Below are 25,055 nucleotides of genomic sequence, written 5' to 3'. Positions count from 1 at the left end.
TGCGGAATATAGTATGTGTGCCAAATCGTAGTATTTATACCAAATCACAGTATTTATGCTAAAACATAGTATTTCTGCCATATTGTGGTATTTGTGCAAGAACATTGAACTGTTATGTTATAGTATTACTACTAAGTCATAGTATTTCTGCCAAATCATAGTATTTGTGTGAATTTGTATACTGTAATATCACTGTAGTATGTAGTGGCTAAGTAGGGGGTGTTTACAGTGTAAATAGGTCATCTCTTGTGTTGGAGTGCCCTCTTGTGGCGCCTTTTGGGTAGTGCCTTAGTAAACGTGAACCCTGTAAGAAGTGGTATCAGACTGATTTGTAGTGGAGGAATTTGTTGCCAGTTTCTTAATCATAGAAACCACACCATATCACCTCTCCACATCCTCCTACTGTATGCCATGCCTCCCTGTACCATCCATCTGACCGCCAATAAACTCCACCTGTGGTAATCTAATCCCTGGATGTCAGCCTCTCCTTCTGACCGAGGATAGTTACTATTGCAGCACCACCCAGCATTAAACTGACGTACACCATTCTGTACAATAGTATTTGTGCTAAAAAGTAGTATTTCTGCCAAATCATAGTATTACTGCTATTTCATACTATTTAAGCGAAATTACAGTGTTTCTGCAAAAACATGTTTGAGGGGTGGAAATCTGTCCTCCTCTCATTTTTCAAACTCCGAAAATTAAGCCATTTCTTCTCTCGTCATATCTCCGCGACAGAGATACAAAGAGCTATGTAAATCGCAGTCAAAGTACACCAAAGTCCGCTGATTCACCCAGTGCAAGAATTATGCTTCTATCCCACCTAGTTTTTGAGTACAAATTTATACACTATCACAGACCGGTAATTCATATTGATAATTTATTACAATTCTGCAAAGTTTTATGATTTTAGCAGCTTTTCTAATATGGACCTCAGATTCTTGTTAACAGTCTATGGCAGAAATACATACAAGTACACAGCCTGATGAAGCAGACAGAAGCAGTACCTCTGATTGGTTCAGCATTTTCACCTCTTATCAGCACAAATCTCAGCCTCTTCTGCTGTTTTCATTAGAATTGTAAGCTTTTCCACCTTTTTTCAGTTACGTGAGAACCAGTTTGGCTCAATGAGTAGCTGAAAAATATCAGCCTCTTCTGCTGTTTTAGCAGGATTTCAGAGTTCAGCTTTTTCACTTGTTTTAAGCAAAAATTTCAGTTTCTTTACCTCATTTCACAACAAAGTTCTTCCTCTTCACCTCTTTTCTGCTAATTTGAGCTTCTGCTCCACAGTGCACATTGTCCCTCTCATCATATCTTTGCTTGTGACCAGAACTCATTTGGCTCAGAGGGTAGGGCATCTGCCGTGAGACCCGGTGGCAGAGGTTTGAATCCTACCTGTGACAGTTGCTACACATGTTCCCTGCTTGCATGCGCTCTGCTTTCTTGTGTGTCACTGCTCTCCAGTGTGTCATTACACATACAGCCATCTTCAGCAAGCACTTCTGCTTCTACACCTCTTTTCAGCTCATCTTTTTGCTTCTTTGCCTCTTTTCAGCAGAAATTCTTCTGATTCACCTCTTTTCTGCCAAATGTTTAGCTTTTTCACCTCTTATCAGCACAATTCTAAGCAGCTTCTGCTAATTTCACCACAATTGTCACTCTCTCCACCTCTTCTTTGTGTGAATGAGTTTGGTGCAGTGAGGTGAATCGCCACCTTTAGACCAGAAGGGCCAGGTTCAAATCCTGCTCAGGGCAATGATTTTTTTTTTTTTCAACTTTTTCAGCTTTTTTCAGCAGACATCTTCAGCGTTAAGGCATCCACACAGCATTTTCGCAGGAAATGCAAATTTTTCTAGTTATTATTATTATTATTATTATTATTATTTTAAGTATAAGTAAAAGCACCCTTTATCCATAATGTATTTGTAACTTTTCCATAATGCTCTTCTACAATAATTACATTATTTAGATGTTAGGTATTGTGCTGTTTGCTGAACCCTTAGTTTATTAGTATGTTCTAAAATATATTTTATCTTCAGGGTCTGCAATGAAATTATCTAAATAATTTGTGAACTGGATAAAACCTCCAAACCAACACCTTTAAACTTGATCTTAATCTAATACCTGTTTCAAATTTGTATGGAGTCCTGGCAAAGTCGGTATCGACTTTGCAATTGCAGTATCGTGACAAGCCTAGTAATAACTACAGAGAGATAAAGTTGATGAGTCATACCATGAAACCGTGGGAATAAGTGGTTGAAGGGAAGGTTAAGGACAGGGGTGATGATCAGTGAGCAGCAGTATGGCTTCATGCCATGAGAGTACTATAGATGCAACTTTTGCTTTAAGAATTTTGATAGAGAAGGTGAGAGGGTTTTTTTTGTGTCTTTGTGTATCTAGCGAAGGCTTATGATAAGGTACTAAGAAAGGAACTGTGATACTAAATGAGAAAATCAAGAGTGGCAAAGTGTGGTGCAGTACAGCGAGACATCAGTGAGGTGTACAGTAGAAGTGTCAGTGAAAGTTCAAGGTGGGGGTGGGTGTAAGCTCAGTGATGAGTGCTGAAGCCCTTCTTGTTTGTGGCAGCGATGGACATGTTGACAGATGATATTTGCAGACAACACTGCCGTGTCTAGTGAGAGTGGGGAGCAGATAAGGAGAGCCTGGAGAGGTGGAGGTATGACCTGGAGAGAAGAGGAATGAAGTCAGTAGAAGCAAGACAAAATACATATGTGAGAATGAAAGGGAGACAGGCAGAGTAGTAAAGAAGTAAGGAGTAGAGGTAGTGAAGGTGGGTGAGTTTAAATGTCTGTGGCAGACCATTCTAAGCAACAGACAGTGCATGAGACAAGTGGAGAAGAGGTGGAGAAGAGCTGCCAGGGTTGTTTTTTAACAGAATAAAAGCAGCAAGAGTGAAAGGAAATGTTTACAAGATTGTGGTGAGACCTGCTATGACCTACTGTTTAGGAGAGTGGCTCTTCTTAGCGGATACCCGGCTAGTTGGCACCTGCATACGACATATGCTGCTATGCATCAGCATTATTCCAACTTACAAATCTGTGTTAATCAAGTGACTCAAATATGCGCCCTTATTTGAGGTTAGAAGGGACTGATAGCAACAACAAATTATAAATCACCTGATTTGACTCAGTTATGTAGCTATGCCAGGCAGTATGTGTGTAGGTGTTATTAATTACACATACAGATAGATATACTACATATTTATTATCATACAGCTTTTCCACTGTCATATGCGTATTCCATTAACACTGAGAATTATAGACCATGCTGACATATTGATGTTTTTCAACTGCCAGGAAGAAGTGAAAAGGTATCATCGCTACTGCAACCACAGCGGAGGCCAAGCTGTTCAAAAGATAGAAAGGTGAGACCCTGTACAGAAATCTGCCTGTTCATAAATGAGCAAAAAACCCCAAAGCACACGGCATTCTCCACAATAGGAAAATGCAATGTTGGATTTTAAAGCTATCAGAACCATTTTGCCATAACAGCACTTTATTTCACAATTCCAAAAACATTAGGCAGCTGTGTAAGATGTAAATAAAAAAATGAATGCATGAATCTGCAAATCTTATAAAGCCATATTTTATTCAAAATTGAACACAGATTTAAAAGAATGTACCATGTACCTTTTAGCATTGATGGTACCTTTCCACATATGCAAGCTGCGACTTTCATAGGCACTTGTGCCCCCCCATACCATCAGAGATGCAGGCATTTGAACTGATTGCTGATAACAAGCTGGTTCTTCTTCTGTACGTACACATGTATTCTTCTTTAAATGTTCCTATGTTGGAATTCTGTCATGACTTCCATGACAGAATCATCTGTTTTTAATACAGATCTGCCTGAAGAACCTGAAGCTCATTGACATTCCAGTATTGACTTTAGGCTGTGCCTCTTGCACAGAGATTTCTCCAGATTTTTGGAATGTTTTAATAATATCATATAATGCAGATGATGAGATATTCAATCATTGCAAATGCCGAACATTATTCTAAAACAATTCAACAATTTGTGCATGCATGTTTTTGCAGATAAGTGAGCATCTGCCATCTTTATTTTTGAGAAACTATGGGTCAAATTACTTACCTGTTACGAGTTAGTCTAATTAGTTACATTACCACTTAATTTTCCAACCTTTGTTTGCCCTCATGCCAGCTTTTTGAGGCATTTCCATCAAAGTGGGATATTTTTCTTTAAATGTGGATTTATGACATTTGCAAAACATTGTTTGCTTTTATGTATGTTTTTGAAATTGGGGTTTCACTAGCCTAGTATGTGCAGTAACCCCTGCAGTAACAACTTATCATTTTTTAGATGATTTGCATACACCATGTTCTGTGTTGATGCCAGTATTTATATTTCCAACCTCACAATTATTCTTTATCTGCACTGTTATCGTTGTAGAAGTTGTCCACGTAGGAGTGAGATGGAGGACGACAATAGCCTTCACCGCCGTGATCAACAACAGCACCTAGAGATAAAGGCTGCTGTGTGAGTATCACTTTTGGCTGCTTTATGTATCATTATGATTATTTGTACAATACCCAGTCATAACAATAGATTCTTACAATATGAAAGGCTTTCATTTTGAATGTCATCCATGTTCAGTTCCTTTCAATTCATTCTGTTCTTTGGGGTCATGGACTTGTGGGGTCAAGGGTCACTTTGAAAGCATTAACTCTTGTCAGCTTTCATCTACGCAGTTACACACTTGTAGGTGCGACAGGGAAGAACAGCTCTGGCTTCAGGCTCTCACTTCATTGGAAGCCAAGGATAGAAAAAAAAAAATTTCTCTATAGGATAAAAAAACGTTGACAGATAAGGAAAAAGTGTTTGGATGAACTCAGAGAAAAGTCAATGAAACAGGAATACACGGAAATGGAGAGACTGAAAAAGCAAAGGGAAAAGGAGAAGCGAAGGAAGCGAAGGAAGAAGAAAAGGTAGTGGCTTGGAGCTAGAAGATGTGGTTTAATTCAATTTGTTCCATTTGCCTCAGCTGTCTCTCTGCTCCACTGGAGGTGAATGTGTTTCTCCATCGGGTAATTGATCCTACACTCCATCCTGGAGTCTGCTGTTGAGGTGACTACTGGGATGAAAGTGAGCGGAAAGTGAAAGATGGAGAGAAAGCTGTCTGTAGGTTGGAAACATAGGCTGGGAGAGGACAAGGTAAAAGGAAAACATAGACAAAGTTAAGCAAGAAACTGAGGAGAAAGATGTTTGAGAATGGCCAAGAAGGAGAAGTTGTCTTGGAAATTCAAAGAGCTAAATAAGAAGATGAGTTAAAGAAAGAGAGACAGAAATCTGGTGTGATGCACTTGTTTACTTAATATCTTGCATCTTGGCAATATTCCTTCAGTTTTATGAAGAAACAGAACTGGAAGTGAACTATTTCACTTCCAGTTCTGTGTTCACTGTGTTTGTGCTTTTTTGTTTGTTTGATTTTTTGGTGAGCATTCAAATTTAAGTTAACCTTTATTCATAATGATAGCAAATTAAAAAAAGAAGAAGCAAGAAACCTGTTTTGGCTCAGTCTTACAACTATGCCAGACAGACAGTATATATACTCACACATATACTGCAAATTCATTATTGTATGCTATCATACAAGAACAAGCCCAGCAGTACTGCAGATGTGCTTAAAGCTCTGCACCAAAGCTGTTAAATTTGATAAAAATTAAGTGATCGGAGAATAAAGAATGAGCTGTGTTACATTTCTTTAATGGGTAATTGTTAGACTTACTTCTTTACGCCTTCTTAGGTATTTCTATGCCACTTTGTTAAGTAAACTGAATTACTGCCAATCACGGGATACCAACAAAGGTATTTCGAGGTTGGTTGACCTCCTGAAGTACAAACCATGTATCAGAAAAGGTAATAATGTGATTTGATTTGATTCAGAAAATTTTAAACTACTTCACATTTATCTCAGGTTTATGGTCAGACAAAGAGAAAATAGTGAACATCTGTTGATGTTAAAGGAGAATAGACAGACTGTGTTGATCTTACAGTAATGCTACAGTAACAAAAATAAGACATTTATACAAACAAGGTATCAGAAGAGCATTTGTGAATGCACAGCATATCCAACCTTGAAGCAGATGGGCAGCAGAAGACCACACCGGGTGACACTCCTGTTGGCTAAGAACAGGAAGCTGTGGCTACAATTCACACTAGCTCACAAAAATTGGACAATAGACGACTGGAAAAACGTTCTCTGGACTGACTCTTTCTGCTGCATCAATGAGATAGTAGAGTCATAATTTATGTAACACATGAAAGAAACAATTCAGGTGGGTAGTCCTGGTGTAATAGCGTGGGATATGACATTAAGTTTACTGTACTCAAATTGCCTCCACAGTCACCAGATCTCAATCCAGTAGAGGACTTTTTGGATGTGGTAGAATGGGAGATACAAACCATGGATGTAAAGCTGACAAGTTTGTAGCAACTGAACACTATCATGTCAGTATGGACCAAAATGAGGGATGTTTCCAGCTCCTTTGTGAATCTATGCCATGAAAGAGTCAAGAAAATGTTTAAGACAGATTGGTGTCCAACTCTGCACTAGCCATATATCTAATGAAGTGTCCAATGAATGTTGTTGTCTTTTTTACATTATTTTTCTTATTTTTAAAGTGAGTAAGAAAAAACAACACTTGCTTGCCTTTGGTTATGGCAGCACAACATTGTGTATTTTATGCTCAGCAGCTATCACTCCAACAATCGTTCATCAAACATCCTTGAAGCAAATACTTAACATGGCTTCTAAAAAGTTTCAGCAAAACCATTTCCTTTCACGAAGAACTCCAAAATTTAACACCCTTTTTTTTTAAAAAAAATGCAAGATGTCTCAATAAATACATTTTGCTGACTTATGTCACCAGGATCCAGCGTGCCTGGCGTGCCAGTATGTCCCGTAGAGAGAGCTGGCAAGCACAAGACAAGAACCGAACCAATGATCATTGGAGAGAGACTGTGCCTTCAGAGAGCCTCCAGGAACCTGTGATGACCACCAATATTTCACCGGTGAGACTGCGAAAACAAAATCAGACAGCCATATGGTGTGACATGAGAATGAGCCAAGTGCTCAGAGATGTCTTGAGTGAGTGATCAGCGGTGATCTGTTGTTACAGTAGAGAATGAATAACAAATGGGGGGAGAGGATGCACGGATGGGTAGACTAACAAAGACGAGAGTAAAAAAGAGGGAGCGAGGGAGGGATGTTTACCTCTAGTGTCATTTGGGGGACTGCAGGGGTGTAGGTGGATGGGATGCCAGCTGGCACTGTGCCCAGATCTGTAATTAGCCGTTAATTAGGTAAATTTTCAAAGCTGGTTGATTGATTAATGAAGTGCCTATGCCCTTGTCCTCCCCCATCTTACCCCCACACTCCCCCCAATCTCCTCAGGGAATGTGGGGGAGCATTAAACAATGCTCACAGGGCATGGCAGCCAAACAAAAGCCAGAGAAAAAAAATAACTGCATAAGCAGCAGCTGATAAACAGCGAGAAGACAAGGAGAAAAGAACAAAGACAGTCAGAAGCAGATGCAGAGATAAGGAGATGATTGCAGAGATGAAAAAAAGATGCTTTTAGATCGCCTCAACTTCTAAGTGACACATGTGGACGCAGAGGCGCGCACATTAGTCTGCTGCGCTGATTCCCCAGTCTGTGTCGGCTCTCACAGTTTAGTAATCACACTGAGCCACACACACACATAAGCTACCCGCGCACTCCTGCCCACGTTCTTTGCAGAGACTCAGCACAGGGAAAAAATGATGTCATGTCTCCGTACTCACTAGTGTGTGTGGGTTGCATTTGTTTCCCACTCTCTTTTTAAGCAGTGTTAGAGGAAGCAAGAATCCCTTAGCAAACAGATGGGCTAGTATCCTGGTGAGACTCAGTGAGTGTGTGCATGTGCTTTGTTTATTAGGTTGTTTGTTCTGGTTGAAAGAGTTTGTTGTTCATTAAACAGCAGCAAAGTGTCTCGCTAATTAGAAACTTGCTGTAACTTAAAAACCAGTATGACAAAGAATCCCCTCTCTTCTTGAAAAATCAAGTATGTTACTCTTCACTATTGCAATATATTTAATAAATAAATATATTTTTTTATTTGCAAATTTTATGTTAAAATATGCTGGACTCATGAAAACGATGGACTGTATTATGCTGCTAACACTTTAGTCCTATATTATAATAAATTGTTATACAATTAGAGGAGACGTTGAATCGAGTTAAATACTTTTACCTTAATTGTGGCTGTTAATGTTATTTCACATCGACTGAACAATTGAAATACTTGTAATATCACCAAGCAGCCCACACCTATGCACGCTGTTGTTAAGTAACGCTTAGTCAGTCTTTTCCTCCACTACTTCAAATTGAATGGTGTAAAGTTTACCAAAAAAAATCTTTTGAGATTAAACACTTTTGCTGAGAGTGTTTACTGTGAGTCACTCACTCCCCAATCTGCCTTACCTTTTTCAGTTTGAAGCTCTATTTTGGTGGAGTAATGCTGGACAAGCTGTGCTGAACCTTTGCCCTCTGTATCGCCTTGCCTTGCCTTCTCTTGCACCTCCGCCCACAGCACACTACACTCTTAACTCCATTTTTTTTCTTCCCCTCTCTGCCTTGTCACCACTCTCTCTGCATCGTTTTCTCTCTTGCTTCGTCTGTCCTCATTCAGACTGTATCACTCTGCTGTGGCTCTTGTGGTCGCTGAAGGACAGACATTCATCAGCATAAGGCCAGGGTGCCATGCTATGTGTGTGCGTTTGTGAATGTATGTTTGTGTGGTTCTTCATGTTGGCTCATGTGGGCTTGAAGGACCTTGCTGCTGGCCTGTAGGGGAGGGGGAGGTTCAAACATACTTCAATATCATAGTTCCATGAAATATGCATGAACACACACACATAGAGGAGACACTGCAGCACTGTGGTTTTTCCTTCTTTACTTCTTCCAACATTGGAAAACCTCCTAGATTCAAGCTCACCTTCCCAGTACCTCCCAGACCCTCAGCTCTCTCGACCTCCTTGAAACAAGATGTTACATCTCAAGGGGTTTATCCAGATACAACAAATTTCAAGTACTTGTACTACAGTTGAATATTTCCATTTTATGTTTCTTTTTTTTTTTTAAACTTCTGATTGGCACACAGGCTCACAACTGACTGGTTGCTACACATAGCCCATGCGTCATGTAATGATGACTTCACCTCCACTTAGCCCATACACTTGTATTAATTAAAACATGGACATTTGAGGATCAGTAAATGAACCTTTCCTGCCAAGGATAGTCAGCTGTTTTTAATGAAACACATCTTTTTTTCTCCAGATGATCCCCCTTGGGGGCACCACACACACACACACACACACACACACACACACACACACACACACACACACACACACATTTTTATATATATTTTATTCAAAGTTAAAAAATCTCAGTCTCTGGTTTTCTGCTTCCTGGTCAACTCCACTGACTTCCTTGACCACATGAATTGTCAGGATAAACAACAAACCTTTTTTTTGTTGAGCTGGCCTGAGTGTACTCCATATTAAGCATGCAGTTATCAATCGTCATTTAACTTCCAGAAACAGTACTTAAAACACTGGTGTCCACCAAAGTGCTTAACATGCTGAAGGCAAAATCACACTATTACAAGTCATGTTTCTACCAGCCTTCGGGCTAAACTAACATTCTGTCTGTAGACATATCTGGGCAAATTTGAGAACTTACCTGGGAATTGATTAGCTTCACTTTTGAATGCTGATGAGGTCGTGTGGAGTAGTGAAAGCAGAGATGCTAATTCAGTGATATATAACAGATCATTATCTGCAAGCTGGAAACAAATTATGTCTCTGTGCTCCCGCTTTATTTGACCATAATTGTAGACTAGTATTAGGTACCTTGTACAGTTTGTTCTGCATTTCAAATATGCTTTAAAAAGTTTATGTGTACATTTACATTTGAGCATCTATATGTGCTGACTTGATTGCACGAGTAGATCCCCATGATTCACAGCAGAGTGTGGCCCTCTGGGATGGTTTGGTGAGGTTCGTTCAGTCGCACAAACCGAAGATCAAAGCCAAAGTGTTGAGATGAGAATGGAGATAAAACGCTTCAGCTCGGTTGCTGTCATTGCAGAGAAAAAGATATAGCTGGTGGGCGCCTGATGAAATGATTTAAGTGATGTATAGTTAAGAGGCGAATAGGACTGTGAGGAGAAGGATGAAAAAGAATAAAAAGCACAGAGCTGACTGTATTAAAAAAAAGATAAATTACATAACATCCTCTATGCTTAGCTGCATTCAGCTTGTGCGTCCATGGCTGCTTGTCTGCTAACTGTGTTTGTGGACATTGATCTCCTCCTGGCTCTGTGACATGTTTGCACTTTTCCCCTTCCTTTTGTTCAGCCCAGGTGGAGGGAAAGTGTCACTGTAAGCATTTCTGTAGCCTGCGTGGGAGATCACTCTCTCATCTCTCACCGCCAAGAATCCAAAGCAAAGTGACGTCTTCATCTATGCCTCCACCTCTACCCTACTTAATCCCTTTTCCCCACCCTCACTCTATGTCATCCCTTGCTTTCCCTCCCACTGCCTTTCCATGCACAGTTACACATTCACATTCACAAATGCACCCTATGCCCTCCCCCTGCCGTGCACACACACACACGCGCGCACACACATCCCTTGGTGTTTCTCCTGACAAATTCTAACAAATGTTTTATTGGTGTCAGTTGGTGTCTCATTTGAATTGAATTTATACACCTCTGCTCCAGAGTTGACATCGATCGGGTTTAACTCATTTAATAGCCATGACATTTGCCTATTAGCTTATTTACTGTCAAAACAGGCCCAGGCTCAGCTGGCTTCCTGAGAGACACTAACTCTTGCATTTGTATCCGTTAGGGAAGAAAATGTGATTGCTTGTGCAAAATATAAACTCAAGAAGAATGTTCAGCCCTGAAATACACACAGAGATGGACTAAAATGAATGTGCTTCATCTACAGTTAGGTGCATAATTTGTTGAGAGTTTTGTAGCTTGCATCTGTACACCACCACAGTGCTTCTTAAATCAAGCAGTCTGCATGTGATTGAAGTGCTGACTTTCCTTTTTAATTACAGCCATATTTATACATCATCCTCCATTTTCTGAGGTTCAAAAGTAATCGGACAAGCTAACATAATTTTAAATGCAAGAAATGTTTTTAGTTCTTGAATAAAAATGATTTGTCGTCAATGTTTGCCTTAAGTCTAGAAACTATGCATACTTATAAACAATGTGGGTTTTTTTTTTTTTTTTTTTTTTTTTAATAAATAGGACAGGGGGAATGAATGAGAGAGAGAGGGGGAGAGAAAGAAAGAAAACCCAAGGGGAGAAGAGACGGTGAGAAGGGGGGGGAAGAGAGACAAAAAAAAAAAAAAAAAAACTCCTGGGTCACCTGTATGGAGAAAAAACAAACAAACAAACAAACAAACAAACAAACAAACAGAGGAGACAGCAAACAACAAAGAGCAACATAATAATAGAGAAAACAAAGCACCATCACAATAAACTAGCTAGTCATAGATATCAGTATTTACTAAGTAATAAACGATATTGTGCAGCACGCAAGATAGACAGCGCACAGTGTGCTTTGAGGCAGCAGCCAAGAAAGCTTTAGTCCGCGTCTGTGAATACCCATGTGTGCATACCTGTGTGGATCAGCATGCTTGCATTCCAAAGGTTTCTCCATGTAATGATCTGCTAGGGAGTGTGGGGGGGCCACAGCCCCATCCTCCAGGGTGTGAAGCGGGTATGGAGGAGATCAAAACTCCAGACATCCAGAGGCCCCCAGAACACAAGAGACCATGGAAGACCAACAGAGGGGCAGCCGCGCCACTGTTCCAGTAAGAGCTGAGGAGAGTCCCAGATGAGGGCTCACTCAGCAGCCGCGGAGCAGAAGCCAGGGGGGGTTGCAGTGACGCGCCCGTGAGCTCCGCCGGCCCCCAGCTGCGCCTGAGTGACCGAGCCCTAGGCCGAGAGGCCGGGGGCACCCCACCTCCAAAGGGGCCCGAGCGAGCCCCAGGCCCCAGGCCCCGACAAGCGGCCGCCAAGGAGTGAGCCGGTGTGTACCCGGACGCCCACCCCCAGACACAAAGAACCACCAACACACCGACACCTGAGGGAAAAAAAAAAAAAAATGACAAAGGATGAACTGAAGCTCTGCCATCACGTAATGTCGCATACTGCTGTTTCTGATGTCATTTAAAGAAGAAAAAAAAAAAAAAAAAAAAAAAAAAAAAAAAAAAAATAAACAATGTGGGTTGCACAGCATGCACAAGACTAAGCTTATAAGTGAAGCTGTGAAATAGCCACTGATTTTGTGAATGCCCAGCGGGAAGCTATCTTAAAAATTCATCTTGGCTATGTGACAGTGAGATAAAATGAGGAGAAGAGAAGGCTAATTTCTCCAAAGGCAGAAAGAGAATGATGGATGACTGAAAATCTGAAAGGATTAGGAGTTAGAAGGTAGATAAGATGCGGCAGATTTTGGAGTGATTATGACGATAATAACTGTGCCTTTGAAGCCTTTATGACTCTACATTTGCGTGGGTATGAGATCAAGTGTATGCACGGGCACAGGTATGTCAGTCAAAATGTCTGATTCCTTCTTTGTTGCTGTTTCTATGTCTTCATACGAGGTAGATGTTAACTCTTACATCCGTGGACCTGGAAAAGTACTCGTAATTACACGCTCACATCAGCTTGTGTACACACATATAAACACAGCAACAGTCTTCAGTGGCACATTAAAGCCCTTCCAAAACAAATCAATGAAAGCTGTTACACAAATGAGGAAAAAGATGACAAATGAACAAGAGACAGACAGTAAAATGGATGTCGATCCAGAAGTAGGAGAAAAACGCTAAGTATCGTGAGGGAAAAGGGAGTCCTCACTTTTTATTTTTGCATATCCTTTTTTTGTGAGCACATGGTCTTGAATCGCTTGATTGGATATTTAAAGCAGGCTGTGTGCAGCATTTAGATGAGAGCAATGGTTTACAGCTGGTGTATAGCGATTTGATTAGATGCTGTAGCTCACTGCAAACGCCCCACAAGCTTCTAATTGGTTATTTATCTAGAAAACATGCCATTTAGCTGACATTACTTAAACTAAACAAGCATATAGTGGCATGCGTGCTCACATGTAGTCACGCACAGACAGAGATGTGGCACACACACATACACACGCACATATATATATACTATAGCACAACATAAATCTGCTGAAAGCATCTCCAAACCATCTGCAGCAGTAATAACAATCTGGTACCTAAGGCTATATGCTCTACTGTTCATTTCAGCACACTTCTCTTTGCACTCACACCTTTTCTCCGATTGCTCTTTCCCCCCCTCTATTGCAGGTCCCAGTTTTTTTTCCCATCATCACTCTTGCTTACGCTCTTTCTCTTAAGCATGATGTTTTGTCCCCCTCTTTTGTCCCACTCTTTAGCCTATCACATACGCTGTTAGGAGAGGAGGGGGGGGGGGTCGCTGTCTTATTTAATGAATCATTTCAATGTAAGCAGCTATCTCCTGGAAGTTTTCAGTCTTTTGAATATGTGGCTTTACAGCTGAAGGCCCCATCCAAAGTTGTGTTTCTTAATGTTTACAGCCCTCCCAAATACTGCACAGACTTTTTTAATGACCTCAGTGAACTCCTGTCTGTGATCTGTGATGATTTTGACTGTGTAATTATTGTTGGGGATTTTAACATTCATGTGGACAACCCTCAGGACAAAGGGACTAAAGACCTGAGTAACACTCTGGGCAACTTTGGGCTGACTCAGCATGTAACAGAGGCCACACATAATAGAGGACACACTCTTGACCTACTGATCTCCAAGAGCCTGAGCATTTCAAAGGTTACTGTGTCTGATGTGGGCCTGTCTGATCATTACTGTGTTTTCTTTGAAAGTAAAATCTCAGCCCACATAAATATATCAACAACAGTGATCACAAAACGGTGTATAACTGAACACAGTAGTGCAATTTTTAACCAGGTCTTCCCCTTAACACCTGACCTGTCCAGAGGGTCAGTCAATGAGCTCGTCAATAGCTTCAATGCTAACATGTTAAATGTAATGGACACTATTGCTCCCATTAAGGTGAAGGTTATCTCTGGAAGGAAAAAGTCTCCATGGAGAAACTCCACACTGGTGAAAAATGAAAAAAGAGAGTGTAGGAAAGCTGAGCGCAGATGGAGAAAAACAAACCTCCAGGTTCATTATGACATCTATAAAGAGAAACTTCACAATTATAATTTACAACTCAGGAGTGCAAGGAGGTCCTACTTCTCTGACATCATCACTAAAAACAGCCATAATGCTCGGGTCTTATTTTCTACAGTTGACAGGCTAACAAACCCTCCTGTGTCAGTGGCAGCTGAACTTCATTCAACCATGGCCTGCAATGACTCTGCCAAATTCTTCACAGAAAAAATCCAAAAGATTAGACAAGCAATTGGTACATCAACAGCAGATCCAGGATATGTACTGTGTCCACCGAAAAACTGTTTAAACACCATAAAACAGTTTCACCCTATTAACAGCAAAGACCTGGAGGACATCTTAGGTCAACTGAACTCCTCCTCCTGCTGTTTAGATGTCCTGCCATGGTGCTCCCCTCTGTTCAGGAGCCATCTATCATTACTGTCCATTGACCCGATCAGATGCATTATAATCTTCTTCTGACAGCACTCCTGCTGTGTTTGCAATACACTGCACAGCGAGAACGGCTGAGGAGAAGCGCAGACAGTTGTCCTTACAGAGGAGAGGGAGTCTGGGGTAAAAATCAAATGGGTGCATATCTAAAAGTGAGACAAAACGTTCTTAGGAAAAAAGGAGCTTTTACAAACACTTATCCACCCATGTTCTGGAGTTTGTCACAAAACTGATTCTTTAAAGATTGATTTTCTGCTTTCAATAATAATCTCTCTCCTGTTATTTGAGTTCACTACAGATTACCCACAGTCCTTATTTCATCGACCAAGAAAGTCAAGCAGAAAGGAATGCTGTGCCAGTCAATGACTGTTAAACTAGAGTTACCTCCCTGATATCATAAAGTCCGGGCTGTGGCAGCTAGCTGCTGTTTGCCTCATTAGTATGTGCGCTAACAGAGTGGCAAGCTGCTCATCCTTCCTCCGACAGCGTTTTAGCAGTTTAAGCGGGAGTTCAATAAAAGTGACTCTTAATGAAATGCTCTCTGGCCATTTAGGGAGACATGGTCTCTGGCAATTTTGTAATGGTTGTCTTTACACAATCTGTGTACTTTCATTGACTTTTGGCGTATTTGTCAAGGTGCACCTTTCAAAAGAAGTATACAAATGAGCGGCAACCAGCGTAGTCTTGTGTCAGCATGGCATGATGGATATGTTGTAATTATAGAACATATCCATCATGCTCCCTGCTTTATACCTAAACACAATTGGTTTAGGTATAAATGTAAAATGTGTAATTTTATTTCTGTATTGCTAGAGTTAAACTTAAATTGCAGGAGATTTTTTTTGAAGAACTCCTCAAAAGCTTCTCATTCTCCACTTTCTTGCTTCAGGGCTCAGTTGATTCTGTGTCAGTGTTTTCGAGACAAGATAACATACTGAAAAATGTGAGATGGTAGCTTCTGCACAGTTAACAGTTACTGATTCATCCGGTATTGTAACATTGACACTTGTGACAACACACGAATAATATCATAAAAATGTGGCTGGGTGTGTGAAGCTCGCTCAGGTACGCTCAGGCGATGTCCTCTGTGTGAGTTTCTGACAGCTCAGTCTGCCCTTTCTCGTGTTTTTTGATCAGAGAGTTAGGAATGAAGGGGCAAGGTGTTGCCCTTTTATTTGATGCATACATTATGCACCAATAGTTTTCACTGCATCACAAATAAATAAATAAAGCAGCACATTAAAGAAGTCAAAGATCTAAGATTCCTCTGGATCAAACACCTTTTTCTTATGCAGACCATGTGTACGAGTTGATGAATATAAAGTGCTTTAATGTTGTCGGGCTGTAAGCATGCTATTGTTAGGTCAGAAATCTTCTCAGCAAAGAGACTCTGCTTTGAAGTTTTGCATTTGTCTATAATAGTTTATTAAATCTTTGAAGCTTCTGTGAAGACGCTTGTGTTTGCATATGCATTCATACTAACTGTACTGAATAGAGCTGTGTGTATGTGTGGACCGGATCCATACATACATGTGTATGTGCACGTGTATAATGTGCACTCACATACAGAGCACCTGTCTAGTTTCCTCTGTAGCAGTTTAAACATGGGCCAAATGTGTCCTCACAGTTTTCTAGCGTCACCATGGTAACAGTGAACTTGCTCAGAATGTCCTTATTTACTTATGCAAATGACTTCCTGCAGCCCTCCAGCCTGTCAATCAAGATTGCAAGCATATTGGAAAAAATATAGTTAGAAAGGTGAGAACTTTCAGTCTTTGCTACAAGCTTATGTAACCCTCACTTAGCTCCAGTTTGTATAAATCAGTGCCTCCATATTTTTTTGTCTTCTAATGCTGTGGTAAATCTCATATTACCTAACGGACCCTTTGTTGGGTTTCAAGTTGAAGCTTTTCTCTCATTTATCCATTTGCATTTATCCTTTAATCCATCCTGTTCTTTGTTGTGTTTCCTAATGCTGCTTCTTAATGCTACTTAATTGTTAACTGTCTGTGCCAGTTTCATGCTGATTCATCTGCATTATGTAATTTGTTTGCAAGATACAAATAGTGGGAATGTTTTGTGAAATTAAAATTGTCTGTCCCGAGCCAGACTAGCTTGCTTATATACTTTTTCCAATACTTTGCACAAGCTACCAAATATCTTTCCGCTCTCGTTCCCTTTTTTGTCTGTCCTTAGCTTTCGCCCTCCTTGAGGTTTTGCTTGTTTATTCTCTTCTTCTTGTGACTTCTTCCAGCTGCTTCGTCCTTTGCTTTTATTTTTCCATCTGCATTTTGCTCACTAACCCACTATCCTTTGAAATAAGAGAAAGGAGAGTCATTCTGATTCTTTAAATAGTGCCAATTACTTCTTTTATATATGATCTTCTGAAATAATCATATTTCTTGAGCATTTCTTTAACAATATTTATTTGTTAAAATGATTTTTTTTTTAAATGCTGTATTATGGTCAAGGCAATACTAGTATAAGCTACTTAAAATCTGACATTAGATTATTTCCAAGTCAGGTGACAGACTGCCCTTTTTGATTTGGGAATGAAGCACTGCCCCAAATGAAGGAATTAAAGATGGATGAGATGGATTTGTGGTATGTCTGAAATGTTAATTGGCTGACTGTAAGCTTGAGCAGTTCAGCAGTCCGATTTTCTGCTTTCAAAAGATCTCTTATTACGCTGGTCAACAATTTTTCAGACGTTATCTGCTTGAGAGGATGAGAGGTGAGCTATTTTTTTTTAAAGATTTTGAGGTGCTCAAATATGACAGTTAAAATAGATGATTGGCTACCATTTCCAAGATTTCCTGCTCTTTTCTCTTTGTACATGTTGCCCTTGGGATTAATTTTTAGTAAATACAACATCTCCTTTCACTGCTATGCCGATGATATCCAGATTTATTTACCTTTGAAATCCGATGTTTGCATGAAGTTAAAATTTGGTTATCACATAATTTTCTTACATTGAACGAGAATAAGACCAAAATCATAGTCTTTGGTAGTCACACTCCGCTAGACCAGTTAGCTGATGCCTTAGGCCCTCTCGCTAGCCATCTTTCGTCCACTGTAAGAAACCTCGGAGTGTTCCTGGATGGCTCTTTTAAACTCGAGAAACAGGTGTCCACTGTGGTAAAAAACAGCTTTTACCAGTTGCGTCAGATTTCCAAAGCAAAGCCGTTCCTTCCTTTAAAGGACCTTGAAAAGCTTATCCACGCATTTATTACATCCAGATTGGACTACTGTAACTCCCTCTACTCGGGCCTCCAACACTCCTCTCTTTGCCGGCTCCAGTTAATTCAAAATGCAGCTGCGCGTCTTTTAACAGGTACGAGAATTCATGAACACATAACTCCAATTTTAGCCAAATTACATTGGCTCCCTGTTAAATATCGTATAGATTTTAAAATTCTTTTGTTCACTTTTAATATTTTGAATAATTTAGCGCCCAGTTATCTTTCTGATTTACTCCATTCATACAATCCCAACAGAGCACTTAGATCGTCCAACCACAGGCTCCTAGCACAACCTAAGACTCGAATGAAGTCGAGAGGCGACCGGGCCTTTGCATCCGTGGCACCCAGACTCTGGAATAACCTCCCCGTTCATATTCGCACTGCTGAGTCTATCCAGTCTTTTAAATTACGTCTTAAAACTTATTTTTTTACTTTGGCTTTTGATTCTGTCTAGTTGGCTGTTTTAGCTTGTTGCGTTGTTACCTATTGTTTGTTGTCCTCTTTTATTGTTTGTTTTAACTGTCTCATGTTTTTATTGACTGTGAAGCACTATGGTCAACACTGTTGTTTTAATATGTGCTATATAAATAAATTTGATTTGATTTGATTTGATCAAAGTTTTTATTTTAACAACTGTGTTTGTTAAATAGATGAGTTTTAATTCTGAATTGTTAACTTTTTTCATTTGTTTATGGTCAATTCATATGATAATATTTAATCTTTCTTCATTGTGTAACAGTTTAAAAGAGATATATAGATACACGGAGAGATAAGAGTTAATATGAAACACATATACATCATATTTAATGGAAAGCACAGCAGAGCTATTTCAGTTCACAAAAAAACTGGACTGAAATTATTTAGAGCCCAGCAAGCCCAACCAGGGAGGTCAAGATGTTGTGTCAAGGTGGCATGTTGTGACTTGTGATTTATGTCTGTGGATATCTCCACAAGCAAACTTATTTTATTTGGTAATGTAGTGCACCAGAACAGGAAATGCAAAGGTTATCTGCCTTTTGGTGGTGCAAGTCACGTTATTTTAACAGCATAGTGTGAAAGAAAATGACAAATATTACTTGTGAGACATATACTTATTTAACATTTTGACAGTACAGTGCCATGAAAAATCGTTTTCCCTCTCCATGATATATTTGTTTTTTTGCACACTTACGGTGTGTAAGTCATTAAACTTTCAATATTAGACGAAGATAACCCAAGCAAATACAAAATGCACATTTTGAATGATGATTTTATTTATTATGGGGAAAAAAAACGTTGACTAGTGTAAGCTGATAGCTTGTTCTAATCTTACTCAGTTTTACATGTTGTGGTTCAACATGAGAAAAGCCGTGATATGAAACTGAGTTTCAGGACAGATGTCGTCTGCTCATTGTGAGTGTGTTAGACTTCATTTCATTACCTTTTTCTGGCTTTCCATTTATATTAGAAATATACAAAGTAACATTACCATCTTTCCAGCCAGCATTTGTGAGGACATAGATGACATAAATAAAGGCTGTTCATCAGTAGATAAAACCTGCCAGAGTTTCTGTGCAGTGTGAGTTCCATAGTCATTGATAGTCATTTGATTGTACAGTCAGTGACAGTTTCTAGACCTCTGCAAATAACTCCTTCCATATCTGATCACAGTCACTGTGTCAGCATTTCAGGCCTGTCCAACAGGGATGAGATCCTCAGGCAAACCTAAAACTGTCATGCGCCGTGGTGCGCGGGCACGAAAGGATCCAGGCGCAGACTCCGAGCTAACAAAAAGACACTTTAATAAAACAACGAAAGGCGACCCGGGGAAAGTAGAGAGCAAAACAGAAACTAAAAATCCGGGGAAACAATGACACGAGGAAGCCGGGATTGGGACGGCGGGGGGGATAGAACGGAACCGTGGGAGCTCGGGAGGGAAGTGTGGCAGTCCGTGGGGGCAGGAAGTCCGTGGAATGGCGAGTGGGCCAGGTGAGCACCGCGAGATCCAGTTGAGCCGGAGGACAGGCAGGTAGCAGACGCCGAGTAGAAACCACTGTGGGGATGACTACGGACTGGCGTGGAGCATCCGTCAGCGCCGGATTAAGTGGATCTCCGTGTAATCACCGGGATGGAGAGCAGGTGTGCTGGTGATGGCCCAGCCCGGGGGTGTGGCTACCCGAGCATCACGCATTCCACAGACACAGGACCACGGACCATGACAAAAACAACATAGAGCAAGTCTTTGTATCCCTTTGCTGACTGATCTAGAGGAGGTGGCTAGGGACATGTCCACTGCTTTGGTGACCCCAAACCAGCAGAAAATGAATCACACTGTGAAATAACAACATGGATTTTTTTTTAATGGCTTGGGAGAAAGATCCTTGACATTTTGGGTTCTTTGACTGGATGATTGCCACCGGTGGTTGTATGTTATCGATTTCTCGAAGCGGAACCAGGTATCCTCTTTGTGGAGCAGTTTCACAAAGCTTGTTTGGCGATAGCAAAAACGAGACACTCTGGGTCTATAGCTGTGTGTGTGGCCAATGACTATTCATGAGTTACTGTTCAGTCTGTGTGATCGTCATGGTGTGGTATGTGTGGAGAGAGGAAGAGAGGTTTACTGTTTACAGTTTTAACATTTACTGCGAGAATGAGCTCATGTTTCTCCTCCTGCTGTCATTTAGCAGATGCTGTTTCTTGTCAACAGTGAACAGAGAGATGAGCAGAATTAGTATCAAACCCACGATACTAAGACAATAATGCAAGTGGCAGAAAGACAGTAAACAAACACTGACAGAAAAGAGACAATGGCATCTGCTCTAACTGAGCTGCAGAGTGAGTGAAACCTCATGTCTCTGATGTACAAAAGATCCTTGTTTTTTAATTATATATGTATTTTTTAAAGTTAAACTTTATTTTCATTTCATATTTTTCCATTTTCTTTTATTTAATAAGGAGCCTATTATTGCACATGTATCATGGCCATATAAAATATAACGTTTCATTTCCTTTTTTTCTAGCCAACTACAACCTGTCATAATTATGTAATGTATATTTTGACATACAGAGCAGGCCTATTATAAACATATATGTACATATATATATAATCAGTCACACCCCGAGCGCTCACTTTTCTCAGGATCTGTTGTGTATAGCAAGAAAGGCGTGTGTGTGTGTGTGTGTGTGTGTGTGTGTGTGTGTGTGTGTGTGTGTGTGTGTGTGTGTGTGTGTGTGTGTGAGAGAGAGAGAGAGAGAGAGAAAAAGTGAGAGTAAGTTAATTTCATGCAGTGTTACCTCATTTTGTAGCATAAAAATTAGGATGATACATCATTATACATATTCAATGAGAAGCTAGCTTACATGCATAAGAGGTTGTCTGAGGGATGAAGAGATAAAAACCTTTGGTGATAAATTGATTTTTATGCAGTTTTCAGGGAGAAAAATGTTTCAAAGATAAAAAAAAAAATTCAATTTCTGGCCACAAAGAACTCTTTTTAAATTGGTTAAGTTGTTACCCTTATACCACGTAGCAGTGTTGAGATTGCATTTTGAGTATCCGGCGTATCCTCTGGAGGAGTTTTATTTGACACCCCCCCCCCCATTATATTGTTTACTCCTTTAACTAAGTCAGTGTTTAGTCATTCCTGCTGATGATGAAAATGACTTTATAGTAAATCAGTGTAAAGTGAAAGGAAGACAGAAGAATGACAGATAGCTGCATTTAAAAGCACTGTTACTTCTTATTACACTCATGCACTCATATAAATAGTCATTATCTTTTAGCTTCATTGTTTTTTTGTTTCTTTTACTCAAAAACTGTATTTTAGTGCAAAACAACACATTATTTTTTTTGTAAAAGTGACATCTGCACTTCCAAAATGAAATAACAAATTTAATGCATGAGTAGCCCAAGGCTATTGAAAATGATTAAAGATTTGCAAAACTATTATGTGAAGAGCATGAGATGATGTTTCTTTTTGTGTGCTTTTCCAGCTCTATTTCACATTGTGACTTTTGTAACTTTCATTTCTTTTGCTCTTATACTCTCTTTTATATTTTACTCTCTCATTTTTCTTTTCTCTCTCCAGATTTCAGCCAAAAAGTATGAGACCTTATTAAATCATTTCTGGTGCCTTGTGCACCTTCCGCAGTGGCAATGCTGGACAAGGTCAGAATACTGATAAATGGAGCACACGTGTACTCGGGCAGCCAGACATTTTTTATTTCAGGCCATACAGCTCAGATAGTGTGAGGGAAGCAGATCGGTGATTTCATGTGTTGAAATAGAGTCTGAAATTCAGCGCTGCCCCGCCTGCACAAACCCAAGCATTTATTAACTCCTCGTTAACCTTCAATGAAGAGTGTCTTTTTTGCTTGTGGTACAATAAAGCATCCAGTATCTATCTCTTAGATGTCTTTAATGTCACCTCTGTATTTTCCGCTCTGTCTGACACAAAGAGGACAAACATTGCACACCGAAGCAGAAGCCCCACAATGCTTCACCACCTTAAATGAGAATGATGCTTCGAGATAAGCTCTGAAAGCCGCAGAGACATAAAAGATACAAAACTGGTTCTATAAATAGTAGCAGTCTGCACAGATCCTCAAAGCAGTAGTTTTTTCGGGGAGGAAATATTTTTTTCACTTGCTTATTTTACCACAAAGACTGGAAGCTGCTACCCTGGCTCTGCCAGAAAGTCTACCTGCTGAAACCTCTAAAGCTCACTAAAGCCTTTCTCACACATGGCTCAACATAGCTAGTTTTGTGAATCGGTTAAAGTGACAGCCTTTTGTCATTCAGACTGAGGTCACCTTTACATCCTTGTTCCTCAGTGCTTCATTTATACACAATTCAAAAGGCATGCAGACTCTTGAAAATGTTTTCACTTTCATATTTTTGCTTAAAGGTACTGCCGTATATGCGAGTGCTGACCCTTCCCATCGCCTACAGGCTACAAGAGAGCTCTCTTTTGGGTTGGGTTGAGATAAAATGTTATTAACGTCATATAATTGTTGTTTAAGGCATGCCCCAGAGTTATCCTGTTCTTTGCAAGCTAAACAAAGCATAAGACAGTCATATATTTGTGCCTGCTTATTTGTATCGCTGCTACATGCAGCTCTGAATTGTGCCATGCTGAAAATGAATATGGCTGAGCGTGTATTGCCTGATTACCATCGCAAAGGGATCACATTGCTCATTCATACAAGAAAGGTGCCGACAGCCATATGTAAAGGAATTAATAACACATTATTATATGTTATACCTTTTTATTTAATTCATACAAAAACCTTGAATGTCTTCATTCAAGAAATCATAAAAGTCATTTAAAAGCATTCAAGGATATAAATATCAAAACACACCATTAAAATAGCACGATTCATTTTACTGTTACACCTCACTGTGTAGCCAAATGCACTTGAGCGAAATCAAGATAATTCAGCAGCCTGTTAGAAGTAGGTTGGCTGTATCAGTGACAGCAGGGCTGGTGCCTGTAGTAGCATGTGTAGAGGCTATGTAATGGTTATATTTAGCATCTCATCTCCCAGACGGTTCTCTGAGCACACACTCGACTGGCACAGCAGCCTATTCTGGTGAGAACTGTGAACACTGGGAACAGTTAATGCCGTTCTGGCCCAGACAAAGCGATATCGTCGGGAGTAATCTTTTTTTTTTTTTTTTTTTGGACAAAAGTTTTACTACACATTTCTTGGCTCTGTGTGAATGATGAGTTTTCCAGCATCTATCAGTTCTCAAGCCTCACTTCTAATACAGATACTGATTTCCCTCTTTTCTGTAACTTTTGAATTCCTGTGTGTGCGTGTGTGTGTGTGTGTGTGTGTGTGTGTGTGGTTTTTCCCTCTCTCACCTGTATTGTCTTTTTTACCTTCTTTCATTCACTCCCAAAGCTCGTTTCCCTCAGTAATCTTCCTGCCAGAATGAGAGTTGGAAAACAGGCTTTTTTTTTGTGACAGAGTGTGTGATGTTCCTTGTGATCCCTCCCAGTGTTTGAAGCTCAGACTTTCCATCCTGCCTGCAAATCCTGACTTTCATAGTATTCGTATGTAAGCAGGAAAATGGGTGAACTGAGGCATTGATTGCCCCCCCCCCAATATATTCTGTATAAACATGAGAAACATTCACATGCACTGCACACAACGAAAATTTACTTGCACATACATAACTCGTATCTGAATGCACGAATGCTGCAGACTTTTTGAGTTACAGGTATGCACACAGGATACAAGCTGACATCTGTACATCCTGCTGCTGCTGTTTGCTGCTGAAACACTGGGGCTTACTCCTCTGCATTATAGATGAGGAAGCTGTGAACAGCTTGTTTGCTTTCTAAATTAAGTTTTTCTCTCCTCTCTTCCTCTGCTTCTGTCTCTCCCTGGGTTGCTGCTCCTTTTGCTTTTTACACCCTGAGATGAGCCAAAGCCTCTGCATGCCAGGGTGTTTTGCTGTTTTCCTGCATTTTTGTAAACGTGTAAGCAGCCTCTCTGCTAACAATGGGTATGAGAAGGTCTCATCTTTAATGTATGTTGCCCTGTGTATAGAAAAGTAACACCCTCAGAGCCAGAGACTTTCCTGCTGGCTAGCCTGTAGTGGATTGGAACTAAGCACATACTCACAAACATTCGTACAGCCATCTATTAGCTATATCCGTTTTAACCCATGGAGGGTAACAGAGCAGCTTGATGGTCAACTATTAACCATAGCCAATTAACCTAAGATGCATGTCTTTGAGCTGTGGGAGGAAGTTGGAGCTCCTTCAGGAAATCTGCAGAGCCACAGGGAGAACATGCAAATTGCACTCGAAAGACCTCAGCAGACCAGCAAGATGTAGCCCAGAACCTGTGAGTGAGGCAACAAGCTCAGCACAGCTGTGCATTCCCACTGCACAGAGCTTTAATTCTCCTGTACAATGCAAGACTGGATCAAGTGTGATCTCTCTCTGACTCTTTTTCTCTCTATATGAGTTTTTCCTACATTTCATACAATTAGAGTGCACTAAATAAGGGTTCAAAAATTTAGAGCATCCTAAAGTCAGCAGAGAAGCTGAAGTCATTTTATTTGAATATAATGTAAATAACT

General features: G+C 40.2%; 1 protein-coding gene across 2 annotated transcripts in view; it reads left to right on the top strand.

The window, feature by feature from the left end:
- schip1 (schwannomin interacting protein 1) overlaps positions 1 to 25,055 on the top strand; it is a 236,622-nt gene that overhangs the window by 11,496 nt on the left and 200,071 nt on the right. The window contains exons 3-5 of one of the 2 annotated variants that reach the window (XM_085243594.1): positions 3,318 to 3,385; positions 4,435 to 4,518; positions 6,912 to 7,053. In XM_085243594.1, coding sequence (XP_085099720.1) covers positions 3,318 to 3,385; positions 4,435 to 4,518; positions 6,912 to 7,053 — 294 coding nt within the window. Of the gene's footprint in view, positions 1 to 3,317; positions 3,386 to 4,431; positions 4,519 to 6,911; positions 7,054 to 25,055 lie in introns of both variants that reach the window. The other variant, XM_085243592.1, reaches the window with a different exon arrangement.

This window comes from Mchenga conophoros, linkage group LG14 (genome assembly GCF_057382185.1).
Source record: "Mchenga conophoros isolate Kocher_MC1m ecotype Shallow Benthic linkage group LG14, M_conophoros_male_GT1.1, whole genome shotgun sequence".
Taxonomy (NCBI): Eukaryota; Metazoa; Chordata; class Actinopteri; order Cichliformes; family Cichlidae; genus Mchenga; species Mchenga conophoros.
This window is presented reverse-complemented; position numbering and strand designations above follow the sequence as displayed.